The sequence below is a fragment of the Halichoerus grypus genome, chromosome 6 (genome assembly GCF_964656455.1).
Source record: "Halichoerus grypus chromosome 6, mHalGry1.hap1.1, whole genome shotgun sequence".
NCBI classification, from domain to species: Eukaryota; Metazoa; Chordata; class Mammalia; order Carnivora; family Phocidae; genus Halichoerus; species Halichoerus grypus.
In genome coordinates, this window is record NC_135717.1 from 131,864,004 (window position 1) to 131,886,887 (window position 22,884).

The 22,884-nt window shown below is 36.0% G+C and overlaps 1 protein-coding gene across 1 annotated transcript in view; it reads left to right on the top strand.

Moving 5' to 3' along the window:
- RAP1B (RAP1B, member of RAS oncogene family) overlaps positions 1 to 20,368 on the top strand; it is a 46,518-nt gene extending 26,150 nt beyond the window's left edge. Inside the window, exons 2-8 of the mRNA XM_078076255.1 lie at positions 9,911 to 9,993; positions 11,330 to 11,398; positions 12,622 to 12,678; positions 13,672 to 13,812; positions 15,704 to 15,847; positions 16,717 to 16,833; positions 19,039 to 20,368. Coding sequence (XP_077932381.1) covers positions 9,937 to 9,993; positions 11,330 to 11,398; positions 12,622 to 12,678; positions 13,672 to 13,812; positions 15,704 to 15,847; positions 16,717 to 16,803 — 555 coding nt within the window. The 5' untranslated portion in view covers positions 9,911 to 9,936 and the 3' untranslated portion in view covers positions 16,804 to 16,833; positions 19,039 to 20,368. The remainder of the gene's footprint in view (positions 1 to 9,910; positions 9,994 to 11,329; positions 11,399 to 12,621; positions 12,679 to 13,671; positions 13,813 to 15,703; positions 15,848 to 16,716; positions 16,834 to 19,038) is intronic.
- Positions 20,369 to 22,884: the final 2,516 nt, after the last annotated feature.

Sequence of the window (22,884 nt, forward strand, 5' to 3'; positions counted from 1 at the left end):
CATCTATAATCTTAGATTGTTGGAGAAGTAATGTGAATTGTGCTTCATATTTATAATTGTGTAAGTGCCTGCTTGTTGTAGAAGTTACACTTTCTTGCTAATGAAGAAGGATAAGTGAGAAGTGGCATTATTGGTAACACCACTAAACTCATTTTGCATATACTACATTCTTACCTGTTTAACTACCTGAAGAAAATGAGGATCTGAGAGTCCCTCATTAATTAATGACTTAATATAATAGGTGACTTAATAGATTTAGTTCAAATGTAGATTAATTTAGGCATATTATTTTTAATTAGCAATTCTTAACTTTGCTTTTGATTTCCAGAGTGCACCTAATTTTTACAAATAAATGCCATTACTTACAAGAAATACCACAAAAAAAGAACATACATAAACCAACCAAATCCCATCACCTGTATTAGAAATTCAAACTAGAATGTTTCACAGTGGACCGATAGCACCATAATTTTTGGCAGTGTTTAACCAAGACATTCCCATTGCTGATGACATTTTCATTTAACATTTTCTCATGGTGTTGCTCTTAACTTCCTGAAGATTGTTAAAATTGCCTTCAATGTCAATTTTTTTTTAATTGATTATGAAATGCTTTTAATTGTACTTCCCATTTCTTCCAAGTGGCAGTAACACCTAGTTATCAGAACTCTTAATAATTTCTAATATCAAGTGCCCTAATTTTACTTTGTATCTTTTAAGATTTTATTTATTTATTTGACAGAGAGACAGAGGGGGAACACAAGCAGGGGGAGTGGGAGAGGGAGAAGCAGGCCTCCCGCTGAGCAGGGAGCCTGATGCGAGGCCCAGGACCCCGGGATCATGACCTGAGCTGAAGGCAGACGCTTAACGACTGAGTCACCCAGGCGCCCCACTTTTTTTTGTGTCTTAATCTTTATTTTCTCCTGAAGTACGAGAAGATAAACCAGCAAGCTTTTCAGAATACAGTCCTTTGATTGTGGCACACTAGTTAAAGTACTTAGAACTTAAATCCTTTGCCACCCTACTTATCTTTAATTTCTAGGTAGACTTTTTGGCATGCTAATTAATATAAAGATAAATTTTGCTTTGACAATAGAGAGGAAAGTGTTTAAAATTTCAGTATTTACATTGTTAGAGTAAATATTGTCAGTATTTATGTTGATAATTCTTCTGTAAAGCACTTAAAGATAATTCTTCTGTAAAGCATTTAAAACAATATGTTTAATTTTGTAATTTTCAATAAATACCTCTTAGCCCTTTTCAAGAACAAGCATACTAGTTATTAAGGTTTAAAAATAGGATTAAAAGAATTTTAATTGTTTCTTCTTTTAAGCTTGCCTGTTTGTTTTCTTTAACATGCACTTTCACCAACAGTATATTGTTTATCTGAAAGATACTTCTCTCTGCCAGCATCAATATTATAATTACTATTCATTGTGAGTTGAATGACTGGCTAAACTTGGTGTTTTTGAGTTTCTAATGACCACTTTTTAAAAATGCCAATGATTATCAACATTCTTAAATGATAATAACATGGGGTAATTACAAGACAACTCCACAACTCCTCTTACTTTCAGTTTTTAATTTTCATTTGTGTATTTTATAAGTTATTAGTAATAAAACTCTCAGAAAAAAACATAAAAGTAGAAGAAAAATGATCCCCCAATTTATCACATATCTCTTTTACACATTCAAGGGAATTAGAATTACAATCTCAAGATTTTTCTCACTGTTCCTAAAGTATACGGAGATTCTCCCTAGGCTGTCAAAATTACAGTCTGCCAAACTTGAGGTACAGTAGAGTCCATTGACTTGTGTAATTAATATTAAGGGTCAGAGATAACACCAATATTAGAGAATTTTTTGTGTAGTAATCTGTTTTTTAAAGACTTGCAAGAGGATTATTTCCCATTCTTTCTCCCTGAACTACATTTTTAAATGATTCAGAATACTGACATGTACTTAGCTTTTTGCTTTTGTATTGACCTGGGAGGTTGTAACACATTCCAGTTGTAGAGATGTTAAAATGTTTTTTTTTTTAAGATTTTATTTATTTATTTGACAGAGAAGCACACAAGCAGGGGGAGCTGCAGAGGAAGAGGGAGAAGCAGGCTCCCCACACAGCAGGGAGCCTGATCCAGGGCTTGATCCCAGGACCCGGGAATCATGACCTGAGCCGAAGGCACACGCTTAACCAACTGAGCCACCCAGGCACCCCTAAAATGTATTTTTTAAGTGCCTCTTAGATTTAGTAGAATATGGTAATAAGCCTTAGAGTCTACAGCTAAAGAATTATAATATAGTTCAGTTGATCTTAACATATTCCAAACTGGTTGTAGTGACAGGAGGACTAAATATGGTTGGAAAATAGTTTTAACCTATACCTTATATCTCTTTGCCTACCTAGAAGAAACTTTCTCAATCAGACAAAAGCTGGACTGCAGTCCCTGACTTGTATTCTTATATGTTTTATTGAGCTAGTAGGTAAAAGGGTAGAGCAATGATTCTCAGTTGTGGCAACTTGAGCAGTAGCTCAGATCACTGCTGCTATTATTTAAAAAGCTGTCTTCTTTTGATAGTTACTATGTGCAAGGGACCAATAACTCTTAAGGAAAATTACTACATTTCATTCCTTAATTTATTGAGCATGTACTATGTACCCCAGGCACTGTTTCAGGTTCTGGGGATATAGCAATGAATAAAACAGACAAAACTCCATATTTTTTTGGAGTTTACTTTCTTGTGTATCTGCTTCACAACTTTATCATGTAGATATTACTGTTTCCATTTTCCCTATAAAAAACGTGAAGCTTTGAAAGGTTTCATGACTTGCCCAAAGTTATACAAAGCTAAGATTTGAAACTTAGGTGCTGTGAACCACTATGCTGTGCTGTCAGAATTGTCCCTCTTTGGGATTCTTTGAAAGAGAACAGTTATTCTCAGTGTCTCAAACAATAGCACAAATCCCTTTGAAATTCTGGTGTAACTCGCCCTATCAAAATTGTGCATGAAATTTTAGAAATTCAGATTCTCAGGTGCTCATTCTTGGACATTATGTTAAGAGCACTTGAACAGGAAGGTCCTGCCCACAGCTCACAAATACACAGATGCCAACACCTTTTCCCTCCTCACCACCAAAAAGCTAATGACAGACATTACTTTTTGAACAGGGTTGCCTTTTCTGCTAAAACTAGATGCAACCACACAATCCTTTTAAAAAACAAATAATGGCCATTCCCAGTCAGTCACTGGCATTCACACTGAAATCCATTATTTCAATCTTAGAATCTGTAAACAATTTTTCAAAGCTGGTGTAGTAGAAAAAAGCACCTATTTGAAGAGTAGATATTAGTTCAAATCTTGGCTCTCATACTGCTTTTTTTTTTTTTTTTTTAAGGAAAAAATGTACCCCTGGCCTTGGTATTTATCAGGATTTAGATACAAATATTTTAGTTGTTTAGTACATGTAAGGAAATATTAGTAAAAATTAATGAGAGGTAATGACTTTGCTCAGTTGCATTTCCTTACCAGTATTGCTTGTTACAAAGCTTATTGGCAAGTTACATGTGTTTTGTCACTGTTTTTAGATTTGAAAGTTTACTAACAACTTCATCGTATTTCTTTACTTCAGAATTTAAAATTTCAGTTCTAAGTTTTTTTATGTAGTATTTATGTAAATTTTTATCTGTAATAAAAATTCTTGGTTGAATTACTAAAATTAAAACAAATAGACAAGCATTATTATTTTTTTTTACAGATTTATTTATTTTAGGCAGGGGAGGGACTGAGGGGAAGGGAGAGAGAGAGAATCCCAAGCAGACTCCCCACTGAGCATGGGGCCCAACACAGGGCTCAGTCTCAGGACCACCTTCCTCCCCCCTCCCCCCGACCTGAACCGAAATCAAGAGTCAGATGCTCAACCGACCAAACCACCCAGGTACCCCAATAAGTATTATTTACAATATCCACAAGCCGGAAATAATCCAAATGTTCATCACCTGATGAATGGGTAAAGAAAATTTCATATATCCATACAATGGATTTTTTTTTATCATAAGAAAAGAAAGGAACAGATTACTGATAGAAGCAGTAATGTGGATGAACCTGATTCTGATTCTAGCAACAGGTAATATTCACTATGGATAAATGAAGCAGTTGGGGAAACAGATCTCAACCGTCTCATTAAGAAATGCAATTCCATAAATGTTTACTTTTTATAGTCAATATTTTTAAATGGTAATTTTTATGTTAATTCAGTCAGCTGTGTCATTGTTTCAGTTTTGGGATTTTTTTTTTTAATATTTTATTTATTTATTTGGCAGAGACACAGCGAGAGAGGGAACACAAGCAGAGGGGGTGGGAGAGGGAGAAGCAGGCCTCTCGCCGAGCAGGGAGCCCGATGCGGGGCTCGATCCCAGGACCCCGGGATCATGACCCGAACCGAAGGCAGACGCTCAGCGACTGAGCCACCCAGGCGCCCCTCGTTTGGGGATTTTAGTAACTTTATACAGTTGTGCATCATCACTACAGTTGTGTTAGAACACTTCCATCACCCAAAAAAATTTCCTTGTGGCTCTATGTAGTCAGTCTACTTCTGCCTCCAATGGAGAAAGGGTAGAAATTGTTGGGTGCTCAAGTTTTCCTTGGAGCAGCATTATGGGACAGATTTTGAATCATTGTACTTCTCTTTCTTAGTAAATATGGAACATTGATCCTTCATGTGGCTCTTCTTGCATTATGTAAGTGTCCTCATCCATAGGATCCCATTTCTTAGAAAACAAGTAGTTTTAGTTTTTCTTCCTAGCTTTTTCACTTTGTAAGGGTCTTTGAAAAATCTTAGCCATTGTAGATTTCTAAATTGCTAATTTTTTATTTTAAGTTTCCCATTCAGGTCTGAGCCCAGTTAACAGAAAGAACGAACTTGTCTTCCTTTACCTTAGCTGTTGGGTCTACCACAAAATATATTTAACAGTTTCCTGACATTAATTTTTATTTTGTTTCATATCAAGTCATTTTTATTTTGCTTACAATTTTAAATCTTGACCAATCTACCTCTAAGAAAGACTTTTAAAATAGTGTATTTCCTAAATAGGTTCTTATTCTCTCAAGGCCAATTTTTAAAATATGCTGGGCTGTTTGAATCTGGTCTTTCCTAGTCTGCTTTTAACCATTTTTCTTTATAAAGAGGAAATCAAGTAATTAGTGATTAAGTTGAAATTCTGAAATTTCTGTCAGTCTCCCTGATATTTAAAAAAATCCTTAACTATAAATTCAACTAAATCTAGACTCATGTTTAAACTCAGTTTTTATAGTTCTGCCTTTTACTCTAGCATTTAAAAAGGCTAGTATAATTGTTCCTTTGCTGAGAAACCTTCAAGAAAAGTAGTTCATTTCAGAGGTAAGGGGAAGGAACAAAAGAAATAGGAATGTGTGGGCAGTATAAGAGACAGAATGATTCAAAGAGAGTAGGCTTCCAAAGGTTGGAGCAGGGGGAAGTAAAGAAGGACTATCTTAGTCATTTTATTTTGAGGCCCCAGAATACCAATTAAAGAAGTTGACTATTGAATGTTACTTTGTCTCATAATTTTTTCTGTAGTTGCAGTTCCTCTTAAGGTATTAATTTTGACATTTCAAAAGTTGGTCATAAGTCCAGTTGTTAAGTCATACTTGTCAAAATCACAGTTTTTGTCATTTGTCAGTGTAAGTACAAAAGTCAAGATTATATTGGGAGTTTATAAAAAAAAAAACAAACACAGTTCTTCCTAGAGAAGGTTGTGGCTTTGACAAAGCAGCCACTAGAGTCAAGAAAAGGGGTATCAGGTTAATTAACCGGGAAGAGGCACATTGGGAACTTTCTGGCTGGCTTAGGCAGTAGAACGTGGGACTCTTGATCTCAGAGTTGTGAGTTCGAGCCCTGTGTTGGGTGTAGAGACTACTTAAAAATAAAATCTTCTAAAAAAAAAATCCTGGGGCGCCTGGGTGGCTCAGTCATTAAGCGTCTGCCTTCGGCTCAGGTCATGATCCCAGGGTCCTGGGATCGAACCCCGCATCGGGCTCCCTGCTCCGCGGGAAGCCTGCTTCTCTCTCTCTCACTCCCCCTGCTTGTGTTGCCTCTCGCTGTGTCTCTCTCTGTCAAATAAATAAATGAAATCTTTAAAAAAAAAAAAATCTTAATGAGGGCTCTGTGGTTGTGAAGGTGTTTGCATATGTCAGTTCATTTTACTGTAATATTTAAGATCTGCTTATTTCACTTGATATAAATTATTCCTAAATAAAAATGATTTAAGTGTGCTTAAAAAAAAATTTTTTTTTTAACAAGTGTGTCCTTACAAACAGATTCTCAGGTTCCCTGACCAAGCAGAGGTTAGGAAGGCCGCACATTATCAACAGCCCCATAGATATTGATGATACAGTATGCTGTCAGGAAGCTTATAAGTGACCCAAGGTGACATTTGACCAGTCACTCCCCTCTGCATGAAGAGGCCACCGGTTTTACTCATCTTCAACGTTTAGTTCCTGGAACCAGCTTGAATTGGATCGGAGGCTTGTGGGGGCCTGTGCCTCCATCCATTCCAAATGGAGCACTCCCTTATTGAGTGAATGGAAACAAGACAGTCCAGGACAAAACAAAATACATGACAAATTTTTACACAAGTAGATGAACAAAAGCAAAACAATAGCTGAAGAATTAAACTAATGGCAAAAATGTTTACCAAATAGTACACCTCCAAGCCATATCTAAAAGGCTTAATTGCTTTATACCAAGACCTACTTGGTACAAATCCTAGGATAACAAAATAAATTTGGCAATGTGAGCTCAAGGAGCCAGTTGGAGCTTCCATCATTGTTGAGACTGACTCATAGCAAATTCACTGAACAGATTAGACACAAGCATCCCCTTCAGTACTTTTGTTTGTCTAGGGCGTCATTTGGAATGATGTTAAGTGAGGGTCTTAGGTCAAAATATCAAAGAGTGAAAGGCACCATTCAGTATCTGAAACAAAAAAGTACAAAGCTGAAGTTATTGATTACTAAAGGAAAAGATAATCCTGGTCAGATACTGCCACCCCTGAGCAGACCAGACTTCTAGTCTTACAGGGTTGAAGGAATTTCCAGAGTTCAAAGACAAGTTAAGTGAGTTAATGTCAACTGTAGAAACACTGTCATTTCAAGCAAGGCAGTTGTTTAGTTGGCATTTTGATGTGTGTTCATTGAAGTGAATCCTTTTTTTAAAATTTTTTTAGAGAGAAAGAAACAGTGACAAGTTAACAAAAATTGGCACAGCCCAGCTACATAAAGGATAAAAGAATGCAGGGAGAGGAGTCTAATTTTATTTGTGTCAAAGTATTTGGTTTACTGTTACTGAAGTATTTGGGATGTTTAGGAAATTCTTATTCCCAAAGTTTTACCGTATTTCCTCTAGATGGGTTCAGAAACACAAACTTGAAGACATCTTTCATTAGAACCCTGAATTTTTAAAAAATATTTCTCCGATCAGTATAAATCTATGTGTTTGGGTAATGTCTGCATGGGACTGGTAGTAGAATTGTCACCTAAGTAATCCTGTTTTTAATTGATTTTTTACATTAAAAGAAATAAACCTGGGGTGCCTGGGTGGCTCAGATGGCTAAGTGTCTGCGTTTGGCTCAGGTAATGATCCCAGAGTCCTGGGATCAAGTCCTGCGTCAGGCTCCCTGCTCAGCAGGGAGTCTGCTTTTCCCTCTGCCCCTCCCCATAGTCGTGCTCTCTGCCTCTCTCTCTCTCTCTCTCTCTCTCTCTCGCACGTGCGCACGCGCGCAAAATAAAATCTTAAAAAAAAAAAGAAAAAGAAATAAAAGAAATAAACCTGACTTCAGTTAAATTTTTACCAAGAGTGGTTTATTTCCTTTTTTTTTTTTTTTTTTTTTTGAGAGAAGGGGGTGGGGGGAGGGTGGGGAGAGAGACAGAGGAAGAGAGAGGATCTTAAGCAGGCTCCATGCCCAGCATGGAACCCTGAGATCCTGACCTGAGGCGAAATCAAAAGTCAGGTGCTTAACCAGCTGACCATGCGCCCCAAGAGTGATTTCTTTATTCCAAATTTGTGTGCATACTACCATACTGTGTGGAATATTCTTAAAGCTAAATGTTAATTCAACTTTTATTTCATATCCTCTTTCCTAAAATTATAATCTGATAAGAACCATGCAGATCACAAAAATTAAGGAGACAATATTCAAGAACTGGGGAGAAGTCTGTGGAAATGATGGGTTCAATAGAAATAAAACATAGGATAGTAAGTGGGGAAGTTAGCAGCTAACTTGGTTGGTTGGTTTTTTTGGCGATTTTTCTCCCATTCAGGAGAAGAGAATATGTTAAATAGTCTACACATCCAAAGTCAGAAATGGAGAAAGTTTTGAAAGGAAGCCATGGTAATAGACATGGTATCCTAAAGAGAAATAAAGGACTGGCATAGAGAGGTAAAACAAAGGATGTATTTTCTAAGACTAGGTTGGAAGGAAAAATATATAAAGAGATTTAACACAAATAATGCCAAATGGAGTCCATTCTTGATTGACCAACTTTCATAAGTAAGGGGCTATTGATAATGGCTAGTTTGCAGAAGCATATTCATTCATTGAAGCAAATGGCTATTGATTGATTAAATGCATTTAAACCTGGTAGTTACTTGTTACTATAACTATAGAACTGTCATTTCTTGATTAAGAAGATTTAGAACCTGGGGCGCCTGGGTGGCTCAGTTGTTAAGCATCTGCCTTCGGCTCAGGTCATGATCCCAGGATCCTGGGATCGAGCCCTGCATCGGGCGCCCTGCTCCGCGGGAGGCCTGCTTCTCCCTCTCCCACTCCCCCTGCTTGTGTTCCCTCTCTCGCTGTGTCTCTGTCAAATAAATAAATAAAATCTTTTAAAAAAAGAAGATTTAGAACCTGTTCTGCTGGCCGCTTTTGTCCCATGGCCACAGACCAATTATTTCTAGGAATGTAGGAGCTTTGTAATTATTTCCCTAGCCTGGAAACTTTTAGGGTCTTCTTTCTCTATCTTTAGTATACTGAAATTTTATGATAATAAGCCTTGGTATGGGTTATTTCTTTTTGGTTTTGTTTTGATTTCCACTTTCATCTTACTGAACACCGTAGTTTTTCAGTCTGGGACTCTTCAGTTCTGTCTCTAATTCCTCACCATTTTCAGGTTCTTTGTACCTCCCCCCGCTTCAGGAATAGATATTTGGTCTGCTTCCTCTGCTAATTCATTTACCCAGGGGTCAGCAAATTTTTTCTGTAAATGCCAGATAGTAAATATATGTTATAACTACTTAACTGCTATTACAGCAAGACAGCAACCACAGAGAATACACAAATGAATGGACATGGCTGTATTTCAATAAAACTTTATGTACAAAAACAGGTGATTGGCTGGATTTGTTTGCAGACCTTTGTTTTAGCCATCTTTACTGGAATATTGCTCAGTGAGGACAGGGAATTTTTTGTTGTTCATTGGATATATCCCTGTACTTAGTAGGCACTCAGCGACTTGTGACTCAAGGTTACAGATGGCTCAGGAAAGGGAGTCAAACATGCTTGTTACTGCCATCTTGTAACTAGTAAAATACCCCTTCATGCTGTTTTTCAGGGCCCCCCCTTTTTTTTTTTTACTTTATAGAGCAAATATTTTATCCTGTTTGAATTTGGGATAGGACTGAAAATCATGTCTGTAACTCTGTGGTTTCTTTCTACCTCTGATGTGGTATAAAGAGCCCTACCAGTAGCATCCTTTAGTAAGTCTTTATGGAATGCGTATATTAGTATGGTAGAGTAATCATTTTTAAACTACTTGCTTGAATATCTAATTTATAGAAGAAGCACATGAATACAAAGATATTACCTAAGAATTCTCTCTCTTTTTTTTTCCTTATAAGGTACTAGCTTTTGACAAGTTTGCACCATGCGTGAGTATAAGCTAGTCGTTCTTGGCTCAGGAGGCGTTGGAAAATCTGCTCTGGTAAGTCATTCTCACTGTACCTAAGCTATTCACTGCAACACATGTTCTTTTTCTGTTGAGTTTTAGGTTTTGATTATTTGTTTTCATCTATATGTTAAAGTGAAATCTCAGTGATTTTAGAAGCAATATAATATTTTTCTTGTAATTTTAGTCAGCTTTTGGTTTTACCTGTGTAGATCATATTGTCACTGGTACATAGGTTCCAGACCAACATGAGATATGCCTGAATACAATTTGGGCTAAGCATAGAGAGTGAGAGCTTATAAATGTGTGTGTGTCCATCTGTATTTCTGAGCCAGATAGGAATGAATTTTGGTCTTTCTCATTGTGACTTGACTTATAATATATATTTTATGTTGGAAGATATTAAATAAAGCTTATAAAAAACCTTTTTCAAATACTACCTTTGACTGTCCAGTTTTCACATTATTTTAGCAGCCATGCTTTCTGTATCAAGAATAGTATAGCGATTGGGCACCCGGCTGGCTCAGTGGGAAGAGCATGCATCTCTTAATCTTGGGGTTGTGAGTTCATGCCTCATGTAGGGTGTAGAGATTACTTAAAAATAAAATATTTTTAAAATAATAATAATATAGTGAGAAAAAAGACAGCTTGATGATAGTGGCTGGGGAAGGGGAGAAACTTAGGGAAAATAACTTGATGAGTAGTTCAGTTTAACAAAGCCCCACTATAAAACAGATTGACCATCTCTCTCAGTCACTTAGAATGGCCACCTAGCACAGAACTTGATGTTTGGATTAAACTGAGAAATGTACAAATTTTTTCATTTGTGTATGTATCCAAAGTGATGAGGAGGTGTCTTGAGGGTATGTACTTGTGTACACAAAACAACTAGCCTCTTTCTAATTAAAATTCAGATTTAAGCTGTTATGACTGAAATAGAAGACATTTTAAAAATTTGCTTAAATATAGGGCCCCTGGGTGGCTCAGTAGGTTAAGGTTAAGCATTTGGACTGTTCATTTCAGCTCAGGTTCTTCAGATCTCTCCACACCGGGCATGAAGCCTGCTTTAGATTCTCTCTCCCTCTCCCAAAGCCCCTCCCCCCACTCTTTCTCTCTCTAAAAATAAAATAAATTAAAAAAATTTTAAATATATGAGCTCTAAAGTTAGAATTACCTAATAGGGAGCATAGTGATTACTCACGTTTTTAAAAAGCTTTCTAAGTTAATTTTCTCACAAAATGCATACATTAAAAATAGTAGTGGTTATGTTTTCATCAATGGTATAACTAGCTGTGTGAAATCAGTAGTTCAAAGCATATAGATTTGGATTTGTTGTTTTCTTTAACTATAAATGGTGTGCTTTTTTTCCCAGACTGTACAGTTTGTTCAAGGAATTTTTGTTGAAAAATATGATCCTACGATAGAAGATTCTTATAGAAAGGTATGTGTTACTCTAGAACGCTTTTGCTTTTGACTTTACTATAAATATAAGTTCTTAGTTTTAGCTTTGTAATTGCTGAATGTTGTTCATAAAGTCGGATGAAGAAGCAAGAGTTTATTTATAAAATTAGGAAAAATTCACACTTGATTATTTCCTGGCATTGTGTCCTTACCAGTTAATGAGAATCATAAAACACTTGCTCTTGTGTGTTCTCTCTCTCTCATTCTCTCTCTCCCCTCCCCTTTCAGAGAATTTTAAATTTATCCTGACCCTGAAATTGTAATTTGACACAAACTTCAGAATTAGGCCATCTGTTTCAAGTGATAGTTCTGTCCCGCCACCCCCAACACCACCAAAGACTGAATACTCTCAGGCTCCCTTCTTTTTAAACTAGAGATGGAAATACAGAAGTCTCCCTAACTTTCTACGTAATAACTCTTTGAGAAAGTGTACTGCTCATAATAGAGTTACTTCTATGTCCACTAACACATGTGACAAAAAATGCAGACATTTTTAATTTAGTAGGGGGAGAGTTATCTCCACACTTTTATGTAACAGCCAGTTTGACCCCTCTTGCTGTGTAGATACTGTTTCTATTCTTTCCTTTGTGTCCACAGTCTACCAAAGAAACTGGAATTCTCTTCTTGCTCCTCAGCTGTGAGGCAGTATTACTCTTTTCTTTCTGCATCTAATTCTAAACAACTTCTTTTCCTAGGAAATGTTAGCTGGAAAGGGGTCACGGGGATATATAACTTATTTGCTGTGTGTCTTCTACTTCTTTGCTACCAGAAACGTTGTTCCAGTATGGTGAAAGGGGATGTAGTTATCTAGAGAAATGAAGATATATCTAAATGAAGTATGGCAGTGTTGAGATAGACAAAATGACTTCTGATCTTGTTGGAACTAGTACTGGTTTTAAAAAATTTTTGAGCTATTTTGAAATCATTTCCTCCCCAGAATTAAGTTCTGAGTGATTCACATTGAGCTTGGATCTTACAGGTATCCTTATGTTGAGAACATGTGATTTTTGCACCTAATATAATTTGGGGGTCAGTGGACCTCAATTATATAGCTATTTTTTCTCCTGTTTTATTCTGGTATTATGTGAAACTAGTTGTAAAGTTAGAATAATCTCTCCCTACTTAAATATCATATTAGTTTTTATATATAAGGTATTCTTTTACACATTAAAAAATGAAGGTGTATTTTAATTTTTCCCCCAGCAAGTTGAAGTAGATGCACAACAGTGTATGCTTGAAATCTTGGATACTGCAGGAACGGTATGTAAAAGAAATACCAAAGTATATGCACAATTTGTGCAATATTGACCTTGTAAATGCTAGTACTCTATAGACAAATACTAGTTAAGCTTATTTAAAAGCTTACTACTTGCATTAAATCTTAGAGCTGTTTTTCTTACTCTCTTGAGTTCTATTTTGTGTGTGTGTGTGTGCTTTGTAATTGCAGTGGGTCATTTATTGAAGAAGTAAATAGAAATTTGTTTGTATGAGGGGTGCCTGGGTGGTTCAGTTGGTTAAGCATCTGCCTTCGGCTCAGGTCATCATCCCAGGGTTCTGGGATCGAGCCCCGCATCGGGCTCCCTGCTTAGCAGGAAGGAAGCCTGCTTCTCCCTCTGCCTGCCGTTCCCCCTGCTTGTGCTCTTGCTCTGTCTATCCCTCTCTCGGACAAATAAATAAATAAAATCTTTAAAAAAAAAAAAGTATTTATAGACCAACTAGATTTGTTGGTATCTGAAGGTGAAGGGAAGATTTATTCTGGATATATGGTATCCCTTCATCTAATATATTTGAGTACCTATTATGTGTCATGGACTGTATTCTTACTTGTAAAGGCTCACGGTTTAGTGAAGGAGGAAAAGTGTGAGGAAATGGCAAGATGTAGCTAAGCATGCTGGTGGGCCCCTTAGAGCTAGAGTATTGTGAACTTGCTCTGAGTAACTTGGGGATTCAGTTTTGGTACCCTATATATTATATATTAAAAAGCTTTTAAATAGCTTTTGGAGAAAGGATATTTCTTTCCCACTTAAGTATATTTATTGCACATAAATCTGCTTTGGTTTATTATTGTTAAATAAAAACTTACTTCATGAAATAGCAGTTTTTCAAATAGCATCTTGCCACAGACTATAATTTTAAGAAATGTTACATAACACTACTGTATTCTTCATTGAGCTCTAATTACAGACTTTAAAAATTGTCAAATTAACTGTCAGAACTTTATTGTTTTTTAATGATCCTTTCTTTCTACTGTAGGAACAATTTACTGCAATGAGAGATTTATACATGAAAAATGGACAGGGCTTTGCATTAGTTTATTCCATCACAGCACAGTCCACATTTAATGATTTACAAGACCTGAGAGAACAGATTCTTCGAGTTAAAGACACTGATGATGTAAGCTGACTTCCTAATAAATATATTTTATTTCAAACTCTTAGTGTAGTGATAACCAATTTAATAATTTGAATTTAAATCCAATTTAAAGTTAATGGGTTTTGGGGAGGGAGGTTTCAAAATCTTTTTTCCTTAAAAGGCAAAAATACATCTTTAACACTCAAGCGTATTTTCAAATATATATAATGTGGAAAGTGAGAAATAACTTTCATCTCTCCTTAACCTGTGTAAAATAAACTTTATAGCCTTCCTATTTTTAAATAATCATTTGGTGGGGAGGAAGGAAAGATGTGGGTGGCAGATGTTACTAATAGATGTTCTGGCCATATTTCTGGTAGATTTAAGAGCCTTTCTAACAAGAATCAAAAACTACATATGAACACATCTCAAACAACTGACAGAAAAAGAACATCATAATACTTTTAAAAGGAAGCCAACCAATACATTAGAGTCTAACATTAATTTGCATGCCCCTTACAGTGTACCATAACGGAGTTTAATCCCTATAAGAAACTTCAGAAGGATTACTTTAATTCCTCATCGTAATATAGATAGCGGTGGTTCTCAAAATTGATCTTGCATCAACATTACCTGTAAATCTGGTTAAAGCAGGTAGGCCTCACTCCCAGAGTTTCTGATTCAGTAGGTCGAGAATAGGGCTCAAGAATTTACATTTCTAACAGGTTTCCAGATGGTGTTGATGCTGCTGGGGTCCGGGGACCACACTTTTAAAAACCACTGTATTATGTATATAATTTAATTATAAGCAAATATTGTGAGGGTTCAGAGGCATCTGTGGGAAATGTTGCCATTTCCTAGACTTCTGAAACAGGAGAACTTTGGGGGATTCTTACATATTTACAGCTCAGTGACCATTTCTCAATTAGTAAGTCTGTTTTCTACTGTCTCTGATAAGTAGTTTTCTTCTTCTATCACTTACATTGAATAAGTATGAATATAAAATTCTGTATCTGTTCCTAAAAACCAGAGTTCGTGATACTCCTAATTTGGATCTTTTTCCAAAAATCTCCAGAAAGCCAGCGTCTAAATTAATAGGAATTTTGCAGAATAAGTATTATTTATCTCTATAGTGTCCTCGTAAAATAGATACCCCATGATTGAGGTGGTCTAAATTTTTAGTAAGATGATTTTACTTCTGGCTTTTAATATAGACTATATGAGAAATTAAAAATTCTACTTTAGGGGCTTTCCAGATTTCTTCTTCTGGTGTTATGAAATTGAGAATGATTATTTGATAAATGCATGTCAGTAAATCAGAAAACTTGAAGTTGATTCACATCCCTTAGAAAAACATTTTAAAATTTTGAAATATATTATGGTTTTTCATAGTAATATCCTTTTGTAATTTATTTTTTAAAAGGTTTTGTGTTTTGCTTACTATATTTAGTTATAAGTCCGTTGGGACATAATTTTAAGGGTTTTTCCCCCCTCTTTTATAAGTAGATCATATCTTGTTTTCTAAAAATTTCACATGAAAGGTTCTTAACAAGGTTAAGGCTTTCATATTTAACTGTAAATTTTATTACATATTATTCAGTATTTTTCTCTGGCATAAAAAGTAATCCTTAGGGTTGACTCTTAGAATTCTTTGGTTTTGCCATAAGAGACTCTTCATCTAAGGAAACAAACTGAGGGTTGCTGGAGTAGAGGGGGGTGGGAGGGATGGGGTGGCTGGGTGATGGACATTGGGGAGGGTATGTGTTGTGGTGAGCACTATGTATTGTGTAAGACTGATGAATCACAGACCTGTACCCCTGATACAAATAATACATTATGTTAATTTTTTAAAAAAAAGAATTCTTTGATTTTGAATTTATATAGCATACTTATTTACTTTTTTTTACCCTCACAATTTTTTTTATATTTTTAGGTTCCAATGATTCTGGTTGGTAATAAGTGTGACTTGGAAGATGAAAGAGTTGTAGGAAAGGAACAAGGTCAAAACCTAGCAAGACAATGGAACAACTGTGCATTCTTAGAATCTTCTGCAAAATCAAAAATAAATGTTAATGAGGTATGGTGAAATACACTTTAAAAAACTCTTGATTTGGAATTCAGCATTTAAAATTAATGAAAAATAACGTGTATTAACACAACCTTAGGTTAATGCTTACTCCGGGTGCTTTGTTGATCTTACGGGCAAAAATCTTATGTTAAATATATGCATGTTAATAAGCAACAATGCTAGAATTTACTATGAGAAAAAGGAAGACTGGGGTGCCCAGGTGGCTCAGTCAGTTAAGCATCTGCCTTCAGCTAAGGTCATGATCCCAGGGTCCTGCGGGGTCGAGTCCCGCATCAGGCTCCCTGCTCAACCGGGAGTCTGCTTCTCCCTCTACCCCTCTCCCCACTCATGATCTCTCTCTCTCTCAAATAAGTAAATAAAGTCTTTAAAAAAAGAAAAAGGAAGACTGGACAGGAAAGAATAGGGGTGGGAAAGACAGGATTAAGTATTCAGGTATATATATGTGAGATGCAGGATGTTTTGTAAAAGATGGAGACAAATTCAAGAAGGCCTGCATGGTTCTTGCCTTGAAGGGGCTTAAGTCATGTTGTAGGGTAAAAGATAACATAGAAAAATTTGAAGAGTAAAGGATTGTTTTCTTTGAATGATGCTAAATGTTCTAATGATCTACAGTAAGATCTCTGCTGCTCCTTAACTCAGTACTTTAAGGAGAACAGTTTTAGCCCTCCCAAAAAATAAACAAAAGCATTTGGCAGTTATAGGACTACCCGGTTTTACTTACTCCGTAACTGAACAGAATATTTGTTGGAGTTCATATATATCTATGGAAAGTTAGGTTTTCATTTTCTTTTTTTCTTTTTTTTGGGGGGGGGGCAGTTTCCTGTAAATTTAAAAACCAAAAAAAACTTTGTTTGCAGATCTTTTATGACCTAGTGCGGCAAATTAACAGAAAAACTCCAGTGCCTGGGAAGACCCGCAAAAAGTCGACATGTCAGCTGCTTTAATATATTAGATGCATTGTAGCTCTGAGCCAGGTATGTTAATTTATCTTTTTCTCTATTTTTATATTCTTTTCCTCTAACTTTTAACCTCAACTTCATTAAGGGCACTCTTTCAAGAAAACAAGTATAGAATGTTTTGTTCTAAAAAAAAAAAAAATGGTTACTTCTTTTTAAGATATCCATGAGTTAGTATGATATCCTAGGAATTAAAATAATTATTTCCTTTATATATCATCATCAAAAGTAGGGTATTCCACATAAGTGAATATTCTAGGTAAGTTCATCCAGTATACACTTAAGCCCCATTGGGACACTGGTTTGTGCTGACAGTACAGTGGTGAACAAAACCAACCTTCTTTCCTTTCCTTAAACTAATTCAGGTGGAAGAGTCAGACAAATAATTGCAAAACATGATAAATGCGGGATAGACTAAGTCCAGCACAGTACTGGTAATAAGAACCCTGACACATTTATCATATGCTAGCACTCTTAGTATTGTCCGCAAATTCATTGAATTCTCACAACAATCCTATGAGGCAAGAGCTATTATTCCCATATTACAGATGAGAGAACTAAAGCACAAAAAAGATTATTACTTGTTCAAGCCCTGCAGTTAGTGTAAATAGTGGGCCAAAATTTGAATCCTGTGATCTGAGTGCATGGCTCAGAATTTGAGTGATGAACTGGCTCCCAAGCCCGTGCTTAGTCACTATGCTGTTATGGGTACTATAGGAGCACGTATAACTGGGACACCAAATTAGTCAGATGTAAACTGCAGATTCAGGGAAAATCTGTCAAAGTAAGAGACATCTAAGCTAATATCCGAAGAGTTCTCAGGCAGAGAAAACCACAGAAACAACTCAGAGATGAGACAGCAAAGGAAAACTGAACATACAACATTTTTATCTAGTTTTTGAAAACAATCATATTAAATGAGTTAATACTTGTAAGTCAATTAGATCAGTGCCTGGTACTTGGTAAACCCTCAACTACCTATTAGCTGCTGCTCTTTGCCAATGAGAATGGCTTTTTGCTCCTTTATCCTTAAAACTATATTTTACTCTATCTACCCTTATCCTTGGGAACTTGTAGTGTTTGTGGCTCCGCTGCTTCCTGTGTTAGTTAAATGGCCCTCTTGGTGGCACCCTGATTCTGTATCTTAGAGAGTTTGTCCCTTCTCTCCGTGTAAGGCTCTCATTCCTCAACACATGCCCATTCCTAGCAGCACTTATGTGTGTGAACTCATACACTCCAATCTGCCCTATCCAATTTGCCACAGTCGGTTTGCTAGGATTTAGAAAATTACCAAACTCATTCAGACTCTGAGGGCTTAAAGTTCAAGGCATTTATGAAAATTGTCTCAGCAGCCACATCTATATTAACAGCGTTTCTGGAACTTGCAACAAGTCTGAACCCCAGAAAAACAGTAAAAAGAAAACTTTTTTTAGCCTAGGAATGTATGCAGAAGATCATCCAAAGTAAATAAATACTTGGCAGATAATGAGTTCTGATTTTACCTTTTTTTATATCACTCACAGTTTTTTTAAGTTTAACTACATATGATTTTAGTGTAATACCAGCTTTTTCTGACATCCATCTTCAAGTTGATAGAATTTGTTTAAGTATGGAATTAGAACGTTTATAACTGTCAACTGTAGAGCCATCATGAAATAAATTCTTTTTTGTCTACTCTGACCAGCTTTGTAGCCACTCTTCCTAGAAGAGTAAGGACGAAAGGTCTTGATTTTCTGATATTAGAAGCCCTAATTAGATGTGCATTCTATACTTACGATGTAATTCTAGGATTGGAAACATTCATTTTGTTAATATTGCTATATCTTTTTTAATCCTAATTCTAATAAAGTTGATCTGACCTAAAATTTTAATGTGGTGTTTTCTGTTTTTTTTTTCTCCTTTTAATCTTTGGAAGGTAATACACAGAAATATGCACCACTAAGGTACATTCCCTTTTTGTGTCTAAAACTTTCATTTGTCTGGCTTTCAGGAGGGCAGCAGAGTAGGTGAAGTCATTCTAAAAAAGATGAAAATGTCTACCTATGCTTTACTTTGCTATGAGTTGTGTGGTATATTGTCATACATTGTCATGAATGTAATGACAAGAGCCTGCATTATATTCATTTCTAACACTTAAAACACTGTTGCTTTAATGTGTTCCTTTGGATCTGTAGTGTGCTGTTTTCAACCCATGTTTTCAATTTAATTTTTTCCTTTCGACAGGTCTGAAGAACTGTTGCCCAATTCAACAGTGCCAGCATTCCAACTTTGTTAACCTACCAACATCTTAAGTGGACTTTCTGTGGTGGTACCCTTTAAGAGGCGGATGAAAGCTACTACATCAATTTGCACATTCTAATCACTTTCCAGTATCACAAGAGAGATTTTTACTTAGATAATAGTCCTAGAGTATGCAGCTGGTAAAACCAGAGGCTACAATCCAGTATTACTGCTAAGAGACATTTTTCATCCACCAATGTTGTACATGTATGAAAATGGTGTACTGTATACTTTAACATGCCCCATACTTTGTATTGGAGAGTACAATAATGTAAATCCTAAAAGCACCACTATTTTAGCATAATAAAAGAAAGTCCAAAGAGCTCCTATATAGACTACTCCAGATAACTTCGCTTCTTTGATACTTGTAGCTTATTGTAATTTTTTTTAAGAAATTCAAGGTCATTATCATTGTATTGTACAAATAAGCGCTTTGATTAACACAGCTATATAGTTTTTTTAATTTTTAAAAAAACCTGTGGAGACAGTGATCTTGTCTTTAAAATACGATAGTCCTTTCAGTATAATGTCTTAGATTAAAGACATTGCCTTTAATATCTGTTGGGAAGGAAATGTCCAGACTTTTCAAATCTTTTATTATATGTTTCCTTTTTTTGTTTACATAGGGAACAATGTTTATAGTTGTGTGTACAGTGGGGGTCTACAACAAGAAGTGTATATTTTCAAACAATTTTTTAATGATTTAACAATTTTTGTAAATCATTTTCAGGCTTCTGCAGCTGTAGATTCTCACTGTGAATCCCTTGCTTGCTCATGCATAAGTGTATTTGCAATACCAAATATACAGGTTTAGTATTTTTGCCTGTTAGTGATTGTTTCACATGTGTAACGTTTTGGTTGAGATGTTAAATGGTGGACGAGTACTGTGGATGTGAATGTGGGAAGTAATTTTAATCATGTGTAATTGGTCACAAGGCCTAAGTTGCAGTAACTATTGCTGTTTTATTTAACAATGCCTTGTTGCTTTGTATGCATTAACCGTTTGGGTGTAAAGATTGTGTGTCTATCCAACAGGGAGCCACAGTATTTAAATTGACCAACCTAATGTTACAACTACTTTGAGGTGGCCAAATGTAAACTAAAAGCCTTAATTAAAGTGGTGCAATTTTGTATAACTTAGCATCAGTAGTTCAATAAATTTGGATTGCCATGCAAGGGCTTGCATTATAATTACTTGCCACTTGAATGTGTTTTATGTAATGTTTAACAGTGCTAGCAAATAAATATGGGTTTAACTTCTTTTTAAATGTAATAGGTGCATTTTACATGGTGTCGTTTCATAATTTAACATTTGGGCAAGCCAGGTTGATTCATTGATTATAGAAATAATGAGTGAAAGATGTCAGATTTTTTTCCCTAGTCCTGTTTGAATATCCACATAACCACCTTTTGAATTTTTTCTTGGGAAAGAATTTTGTAAATCAAGCAATATTGCTTATGAATATATGCTTTCTGGGTAATGTTCAGTGGTTCTTTGAGGTGTAGGAGAAAGAATTGAAAATACTTTGATAGCTATGCTTATGGATTTTTTTAAAAATATAGGATGAAGTTATACTTAGAATATTATGGTTATAAAGATCTTTGAATGAAGTGGACTCAAGAACTACTTTCTTTTTAGATAATCTGTCTTTTAGGTGTGCTATAATTCAATTCTTTTTTGAAAAAAAAATTTTTTTTTAAGATTTTATTTATTTATTCATGAGAGACAGAGAGAGGCAGAGGGAGAAGCAGGCTCCCAAGGAGCAGAGAGCCTGATGCGGGACTCGATCCCAGGACCCTGGGATCATGACCTGAGCCGAAGGCAGACGCTTAACCATCTGAGCCACCCAGGCACCCTCTTTTTTGAAATTTTTAAACAAATCTTAACTCAAACTTTCTCAAAGTATTTTTGCCAGTCACTGGAGCATATCCACCATCAACTAGTGATATCATCTAATTTAGGAGTGTCTGCTAAGCTCTTAAATATATATGCTATTTGAATGGAACATTTAAAGGCTTTCATTTTAAGAGAAAAAGATATTATTCCTTACAAATTTAACTCAGTTCCGTGTATTTAAAGGTTTTATGTATCTAAAGAAAAAAATACTCTCTCAGAAGGCCCACTTAATTAAGAAACTTGTCTTGGCAGAACTGGTTTTATTTATAGTCACTGGGAGAAAATTAAACCCCCCAAAAAGTGGGATTATAGAGCACTAAAATCACTTCAATTTACTACGTCCGATTATACCCACTTGACCTTCTTTGTAGGTACCGCCATTAATTCAGTTACTTTTATTTTTTTTTTATTTTTTATTTTTTTAAAGATTTTTATTTATTTATTTGACAGAGAGAGAGACACAGCGAGAGAGGGAACACAAGCAGGGGGAGTGGGAGAGGGAGAAGCAGGCTTCCCGCTGGGCAGGGAGCCCGATGCGGGGCTCGATCCCAGGACCTGGAATCATGACCTGAGCCTAAGGCAGATGCCTAACGACTGAGCCACCCAGGCGCCCCAATTCAGTTACTTTTAATAAATGTTGCCTGCCAGCTATGCACTAGGCTGAATTCTAGGCTCTTTTTTTTTTTTTTTAAAGATTTGTTTATTTTAGGGTGGGGGAGAGGGGGAGAGAGAATCCTCGAGCAGACCCTGTGCTGAGCAGGGAGCCCAACACAAGGCTCAGTCCCACAACCCTGAGATCATGACCTGACCCGAAATCAAGAGTCCGATACTTAACCAACTGAGCCACCCAGGCGCCCCCGGAGTTCTAGGCTCTTAAAAACAAATATTCAGATAAGTTTAAGTGTTCTAGGTCTGAGTATAGAGCAACAACTGAGATGAACTTAAGACCCTGCTGTTCTAGAATTTATACTTTATTATAGAGCTTCTCAGCCTCAGCACTATGGCTGTTTTGTGCTGGATAATGAGTTGTTGGGGAGCTGTCTTGTGCATTATAGGATTTTTAGCAGCGTATCTGGTATCTACCCTCTAGATGCCAATAGTACCACCCCTATCCCCAAGTTGCGACAACCAAAATTGTCCCCAAACATTGCCAAGTGTTTTCCAGTTAGATTCAGGGATGTGGATGTTGAAGGGCAAAATAACCTGATTGAGAACCACTGATCTGATGGTAAGCAACACATTAATTACAGATTAGTGTTAGGGGAACAAAATGGACAGTTTAATATAACAAATAAGACTGGGCTCCCCTGGAACCATATTTCTTGGGTTTCTAATCCCGGCTCTACTACTTCCTAGCATGTAACACTACTTAGGTGCCTCTGTTCCTTTATCTGTAAAATGGGAATGATAACAACACCTACTTCATGAAGAGTTAAGCGTAGTAAATGCCAGTGCCACCCTCTTGGTCATTTTTTTTTTTTAATTTTTTATTTTGCTACTAGAAATAGGACTGTGGTTTGGCAAAAAGCATCGTCTCATACAAAATAGTAACTAGCATAGGAATGCAACTCCTGTAGATGGACTTTTCTGGTGCTTAAATGGAAAAATACTAAAATAATTCAGTCAGAAAAGTCATGAGTTCTTTTTCATGTCCCCACGGATACTTGGATAAACTTGAATTTTAGGAGAAAACCAGAATGACATTTCACCTAATTTTTTCTTAAAAAAAAAAAATGTATAAAACCCCTGCTTTGATTTTTATGTTGATGCAGCTGCTTTTTTCTTACATACATAACCTTTATCATGTGGACATTAGTAGTAGAAAGTTTTAAAACCTCCAATTAATGAAAGTAAATTTTGCTTTGCTTTCATCTCCTCTTTAGATGTGGGTC